The following is a 7,776-nucleotide window of genomic DNA, read 5'->3' as shown; positions in this document are numbered from 1 at the left end:
TATATATATATATATATATATATATATATATATATATATAACTATTACTACTTTGCAGGTTTTCACTTATCGCGGGGCTTCAGGGTACAGATCCCCCTGCAATAAACGAGGGACTACTGTATGCGATTTCAGAAACATTTATTTAGATTAAAAACAAACCTATTCTGAGTTCATCATTTTTTTATGTTCTGTGTGTTTTCTGGACTGTCAGGCTCCGACCTTCAGGTGTGCACATCCAAAAACCTGACGTGCTGCACCAAAAAGATGGAGGAGAGGTACCAGGTGGCGGCCCGCAGGGACATCCAAAATCTGCTGCAGATGTACAGCAACGACCTGAAGACGCTGCTGTCACGCAACGTGGCTTCTTTTCAAGGTACTTGTTTGTGCGTGTTTAGGCGTCGCCGCTGTAACGCTGTAAACACACGGGAGTTCATATGTTTATCAGGTCCACGTGCTGCGTCTGTGCGAGGTGCTTGTGTGCGTTTCTGAGCTCGACCGCAGAGTTTGTGTTGATAAAATGATGGAAGAGTTGATGTTTTGTGTGTGTAAGGCTCCACTTCAGAGCAAACAGAGCTGCGTCTGTCCTCCATTTATCTACCTCCTCCATCTGATCTTCACATTAGATATGCTGAATGTTTCTGTAGTGGAGGGAAATGCCTGTCAGGGATGTGAGTGGAGTTTTACCATTTGCTTTTTGTTTTAGTTCAAAGTTGTCCCAGTGTTTTACATCCTATCATGGAATAAATCTGTCTTGTGCATTTAACTCATTATAGATGAGTCTTTTAGACAGACTGAAGCGGACGTCCATCCCTGTCCTTGTTTTCCATTCCTGTCAGTCCTCTCCTTACAGGTAGTGACTTGCCCTTTTCTGCCGGGGGTGACTCGTTTCTCTCTGCTGATAGCAGATCTGCTGATTTGTGTTCACATGAAAACAGCATTTTAGAAACCCCTATAACTAGGGATGCACAATATTGGATTTGTGGCCGATATGCTGATATGTTAAAACTTTTATTTGGCCAATAACTGATACCAATACCGATATTTTTTCCCCTAGACCTACTTGCAGAGACTACAGCTTTCTTTGCAGTGGAATTAAAAAACTACATTATTCTGCATGGTCTTTGTCAGTTTGGCCTGCTACCAAATACAGATGCTAAAAAGGGTGCTGAAAGTTATATAACACTTGGGTTATGTTTAATATCACAGTTACTCATGACATTTATTCTAACACAATGACAACACTCGAACAGTGTAAACTGGTACATTTTCACATATCTAAACTTAACCTGTTCACAAGCGACAAGTGAAAAGCACATACGTAGTAGTGCATTAATAGATATACTTGATAGTGTCTTGAATTAAAAATTAACTTAAAACAGAAGCCTTTTATATTGGTGAGTTATTTTGATGTAATGGCCGATGTCTGATATTTAACTTTATTGCTAACATGGGCCGATACTGATACCATGCCGATAATATCGTGCGTCCCTACCCACCTATAACTAGGCCTGTTGCGATAAACAATAAATCAATTATGCATGCATGATAAATGAAAATTATCTACCTCATTTTCATTTATCGGATTTATTGTTTCTTCTCTAATCATTCTCTTACTAATTATTGTCAAATTTCAAACAATATTATCGTTTATCTCAATAATTTCTGAGACAATTAATTGCCCAGCAAAATTTGTTATCGTGACAGGCCTAGGCCCACTTTGTTCCTATTGCACAATTTGTTTTTAATTGTGCTGTCAACATTATTAAAGATGAACAAAGTGCCTCTGCCTTCTCCTATTGTTCAAAATTGGAGCCCCCCCAAAAACAAACAACAACAAAAGTTTATTGGGTGTCTTCATGTATTTTTGGAGCCAGCATGTTCACACTGATGATGTCAGATACACTAAGGTCCCGCCTCCCAACTCGCTAACAGGCTGTCAATCACAGGGTATCATGGCCTGTTTATTTAGACCTTAAGTAACTTATTAAAGCTAAAGACACTAAGATACAGTATGAAAAAAAAGTACATTTGAGTATACAGTAACAAGATCAAGTCAAAGTTTCTTAATTTGTCTTTCGCACCACATGTGGTGCATGTGGTGGAACAAAATTGTGTACACAGGGTCCCAGTTACATCCAACAAAAGTATAAATTGTAAAGAAAACAGTAATAAGATCTAAGATATGAACTCAGAAATATACTAAGCTAAAAATACTCTAAGCACTAGTAGTACAAATACAATATGCCGAACAGCAGCACAAGCATGAGTCTGTGTGAGCAGATGAGTACAAACGAACACAGCAGCATGAAATACAGTAAATCAGCATCATAAGATCAGCAACATGGATAGCCAGCAGCACATATCAACAATCAAGTGACACCACAGTGATTATCCTTGTTAGAGATTCATGAGTCTAACAGCTTCAGGGTAGAAGCTGTTCCGCAGTCTAGTGGTTCTCCACTTAATACTCCTCAACCTCCTGCCTGAGAAGAGTGGGGCAAAAAGTGTGTGTGCTGGGTGAGTGGGGTCCTTCATGATGCAGGTGGCCCTCTTCCTGCATCTGGAGGTGTAGATGTCTGTGATGGTGGGGAGGCTGACTCCAACAGACTTCTGTGCAGCCTTCGCCACTTTCTGCAGAGCTTTTCTTTCTGCAGCTGTGCAGCCTCCATGCCACACATTGAGGCTGGAGCACAGGATGCTCTCCACTGCACACCTGTAGGAGGTGAGGACTGAGCTTCCCAGACCAGTTCGTCTCAGCCGCCGGAGGAAGTACAGTCTCTGATGAGCTTTCTTGATCAGGCTGGTGGTGTTGTTGCCCCAGCTGAGGTTGCCATTCAGGTGCACACTCAAGTATTTGTAGCTGGAGACCAGTTCCACCGCAGATCCTGGGGGGTGGGGGGTGGGTGGGGGGTGTTGCTCCGTATGAAGTCCACGACCATCTCCTTCGTCTTCTTCACATTGATGATTGTTCTTCCTGCACCAGCTCTCCAGGTGTTCCACCTCCTGCCTGTAGCTGAAGCTGATAAAAGATAAGATAAGAAAATAATTACTGTATGTGAAAAAATTTACAGACTGAGTTTTTTTTTTTTTTTTAATTTTCAGGAAGATGTCCTCAAAAAACGTTCAATACAAAAAGATGTCCCATCCGTTTACATGAGGGGGTGGGACTTAAAACCTGCACTGGAACCAGCCACCAGATGACGCTCAATCTGTGGCTTCAACTTCCCTCTTCCTGTCCTGTGTCTATGCATTACATATGTTGATGATTTTTGCTCTTTTATTTCTCATTGTTAACTTGTTGTGTAACTGTTTCTGGTGGGTTTTTGTAGCAGCGTTACAGCGCCACATACAGGCCTAGCACAGTTACTACAATGCTGGAGTTTTTTGCGTTTCTGTGTGGATGAGAACATCCCTAGAAACGGTGCCGTGTTTCTGCGTTTTTTAAATTTTTAAATTTTATTTTAGAAATAAGAGATGTAAAATATTTTTTTCTCCCATGTGAACCAGTCCAGAAGTGGACGTCCGTTCTCGTCTTTTTCATTCCTCTCTCCGTCCTCTCCTCACAGGTAGCGACTTGCCTTTTTCTGCCCAGTGTGGCTCGTTTCTCTGTCTTTCTGTCATAAGAGGGCCTGGAATGGGTGGGCGACAAACACGGAGCTCATGACTTGAACGTTCAGTCTCAGACATATCATTAAGACAATTGTCTTTAAAGCTGCCTTTCAGTTTAAAGGCGGGCTGTTATCCTCCCCCACGAAACTCAAAAGATTTATAGGAAAGTCTTGCTTGATGACAGTGTTTCAGCCGCGGTCTGTGGGGGTAATGCCCTGGTTTTTGTTGGTAAACGTGTCATCAGCCTGTTCAGCCTTTGAACTTGAAATAAAATTCTTACTGCAGTGCTTTGAAAACCAAAATGCTGGTAAAACTAAAGTGCTAACGTTTCTGACGCCATACAAACACAGGTCTGGTGTGTCTGGAACACGGCTCTGTAACGATGCAGTTTTATTAAAACTGAAACAGACCAGGGGGAGAAGTTTTATTCATTTTTGTATTATAAGAACAAGTTATGACATTATGAGTGTAACTACCTCAAGTTGTAAGCTCTTGCAACAAGTGAAGGACTGAGAGTTTAGATGCAGAGAGGTCTGCACAAGCTGTTTGCAGAAACACTGAAGGATGGGGCTCTCACATGGTTTCACCTGAGGAATGGCAGTTTGTGTTTCCATCCTGCCAAACCAAACAGAGTTCCCCGTCAACATGGACTCCCATCAGTCAACAAACGCTGCCGTCTGTTTCTGCTCCGTACAGGCGCTAACACAGCTTCAGTCTTTCAGGCGACACATTAAAATCCCAGCCACAGTTAACTTTTCTCTCTCTGCCGACTCATGCAGATGTGTTGGCTGTTGCAGTTTGTACGAGCTTTACCATTTATTTCTAACAGGCGCCAGAATAATAAAAAAAGTATGAAGAGTTACATAAAAAGTCTTAAACCACCCCATTGTTTTTTAAATTTAGCATTCGGATGTTTTTTTTTTTCCTTTCTTTTCTGGTTGTGTTGATCAACAGTTCTCCAGACTTTTTTTTTTGTTTTTATTTTGGACATTTTGAAACGTAACAAACAATAAATAACAACGACTGCGTTATGCGAGAAAAGAAAAGGGAAATACTGGTCATGCTGCAATAATCACAGACATCTACACCTCCAGATGCAGGAAGAGAGCCACCTGCATCATGAAGGACCCCACTCACCCAACACACACGCTTTTTTGCCCCGCTCCCCTCAGGAAGGAGGTTGAGGAGCATTAAGCGGAGAACCACTAGACTGAGGAACAGCTTCTACCCTGAGGCTGTTAGACTCAAGTTGACTCCAGACGTTAATGAGTTATAGACGCACAGCCAGTGATTACTTTCCTAGAGTTTTGGTAAACCTTTTCCAGTTGTTCATAATATATTGTGCTAACAACGCTCAACTCCAAAAACAAAATTCTCATGCAATCAGTTGGTTCTCTGAATATATGTTTGGGATGACTCTCAGCTACTTCCACGCCAAATTTTAGCTCAGCATTTATAAAAATTGCTGAGTTACAGCCATTTTTGAGTTTAAGATTGAATACCTGGGGTGGCCATCTTGAAAGGAACTGACTGTAAAAGGTAATGAGTTGTAGATGTTTATTCAGTTATCACTTTATGAAAATGTCATTAAAATCCACTCAGTGGTTAATGAGATTTTATGCTAACAGACAGACTTACTGACATAGGAAATTACGATTGCCAACCTTTTATGACATAAGATGATACATTTTTTTTTCAGTTTGCAGAATGACAGCCTGCACTGATAAATATAGATATTATGTACGTTACGTCAACATGTTTGTCTAATAAAGCTCGTTATGATTCTGGTATTTGTTCAAATGTTGATTTAGACCTTTTGATCTGCATCCTACCATGTCAGTAAACACACACATGCGTGCGCTCACACGCAAATACACTCACAAGCACATGCACTCACAAGCCACCCAAGTGACACTGTTGTATTTTAAAAGCTTTTGTCACTTGGAGAGGTCTGATTGTGGCACCGTACGTACGGGAAGCAGGGAGGGACTAAAATGTCTGGAAAAAAGGCACCGTTTGGGTGTTTGAGTGCTGGTTAAAGAATAACAAGTCGAGTATTTAATCAGGTTTATTTTAATCAGGAAGTGTTAAGCGATGCTGAACTTTTTTCCCCCTTTCGGCTGCTCTCTACTTCAGGGGTTGGCACAGCGAGCAAAGTCGCCCGAGGATTTGGCAATTGTTTTATACCAGATGCAACCGCAGAGCACTGAGCTACCACAGCCCTCTGTGTGGAGCAGAGAGCTGCTATCTAGGACGCCCGGGGGTGCAGATGGTGGGGGTTAAAGGCCTTGCACAAGGGCTCAGAATGGGGCAAATGAGGGTGGAGGCTCTCATCTAAAGCCATATAACATTTGGTTTGGAATTGAAGATGGCCACCACAGCCAGCTGACCTCAGCAAACGCACACGGATATAACTGAGTCGGTTTGACAGTTTAAAGTTTGGTGTGGTAGTAGCTGAGAGTCATCCCAAATGCAAACTCAGAGCATCAACAGAGCAGGCACGGTTGTGTGAGAATGCACATTAAACTTCTTACTAGAATGAACCCAGATGACTTCAACTTCATCAGTTTTCAGAATAAAATGATCGTAGACGATGCATTCCAGACTTTCTGCAGTATTTTAGGTTTTAACAGAAAATGACGCCTTGTTTTTTTTTTTTTATAACCTCAGAACTCTGATTTGTAGTTCATTAATTGTTGTGTAAAACAGCAGAGAAAAAAGACAGCAAAGATTTATTACACGAGCTGATTGGGGGGGATACTGCAGAACTTTAATGATGATCGGCAGCTTGCACTGTAATTCGAGCGCGCTCAGAAAACGAGCAGAGTGAATGAAGCGCTACAAGCCGAGACAGGAAGAAGGACGAGTTAAAACGCGGTCACTTCATGTGGTCAACTCGTGCAAAGCCTTCAATTACGCCTCTTCATACGAAGCCGAGGGACGAAGAAATCAGAGGGAAGCGGAGGGATGATAGTGTTTCGTTCATGCTGGAAAATAATTTTAAAAATCCATTAATTGCTGTTAAAATGTTAGTTTTTACCGAGAGGAATGCTGTTTCTGTTTTGAAGCTTGTGAACTGTTTTTGTTGAAAAGGTTTACATTTTGCTTCAGGGTGCAGATATGAGTTCTGCCAACTTTTTCCTTTTTATTTTTTTTTAACTAAAATAAATGGCAACACTTTAATGTCCTGATCTTAAATTAACTTAATGCTGCCATTTTTTTAAAGGTAATTGTAATTCCAAAGATAAATGCTGAACGAAAAGGGGGGGATAAATCAAGACGAAGTTGATCGCATGCTGTCAACAGAACGAGCACGCCAGTTTCTCTGTCAGCAAACATCTGCATGTTTTCCTTCAGCTGTTGTCAGGTTTCTGCACTTTATCCACACAATGCGCAAATATGCAGCCCGCCGAGGCCTCCAGGGGAGATCTTTTCTTTCATACTGGGCGGGTTTGTCTCGTTTCCGTAGCAACCACCCTAAGCGATCCCAGCGCCCTGTCAGGCAGGAGTCGCATAAAAGTTAAATGGAGCGCTTCTCCGGATCAGCTGTTGAGATGTCTGAGGACGGCGGTCTGAAAACACCAGATCAAACGATTGCTCTCCTCTTCTGGGCACACGTTGGACTTGTTGAAGTATTTCTGTTGAAGACAATCACTTCTTGCCTTTTACTTTGTAGAATGTGCAACAACTCCCCGTTGGAGTGGCACGCTCAGTCGTAACTCTCCCGAGCTTAAATTCAGTAAAACAAACATTCCACAGCCAAGATTCAGCGGTGATAAAAACAGGAAAAGTTTTTTTTTTTTTTTTTTTTTTTTTACAGTAGAACAGTTTATTTAGAGAAATGTGCTTTTTAGTTTCGCTGCCACGTGAAGGACGGAAAAACTCTGACTTACACACAAAGCTTCAATAAATAAAGCATAAACTTGTTCATTAAACAAAAAAACACTCCTATGGTTCTTCCTGCAGGAAGTCTTTAGAGAAGCAGAAAAGAGCTTAAGAGAGTCCTGCAGGACTGTTTTAAGTTCTTCATGAGGCATAATGTGAGAATTTGATCTAAATGAGCTGAGATAAAGCTCTGAGTGTTTGTGCTCAAACAGGAGGCCGGTTCTAACACTTCACAGTGGAAGCACTGGATGTAAAATGTGGAAACACTGGATGTAAAATGTG

General features: G+C 41.6%; 1 protein-coding gene across 1 annotated transcript in view; it reads left to right on the top strand.

Moving 5' to 3' along the window:
* Positions 1-7,776, top strand: part of gpc5a (glypican 5a) — a 98,810-nt gene that overhangs the window by 4,913 nt on the left and 86,121 nt on the right. The window contains exon 2 of the mRNA XM_037692947.1: positions 212-373. Within this exon, the coding sequence (XP_037548875.1) occupies positions 212-373 (162 nt within the window). The remainder of the gene's footprint in view (positions 1-211; positions 374-7,776) is intronic.

Source organism: Nematolebias whitei, chromosome 2 (genome assembly GCF_014905685.2).
Source record: "Nematolebias whitei isolate Nwh7 chromosome 2, NemWhi1, whole genome shotgun sequence".
NCBI classification, from domain to species: Eukaryota; Metazoa; Chordata; class Actinopteri; order Cyprinodontiformes; family Rivulidae; genus Nematolebias; species Nematolebias whitei.
This window is presented reverse-complemented; position numbering and strand designations above follow the sequence as displayed.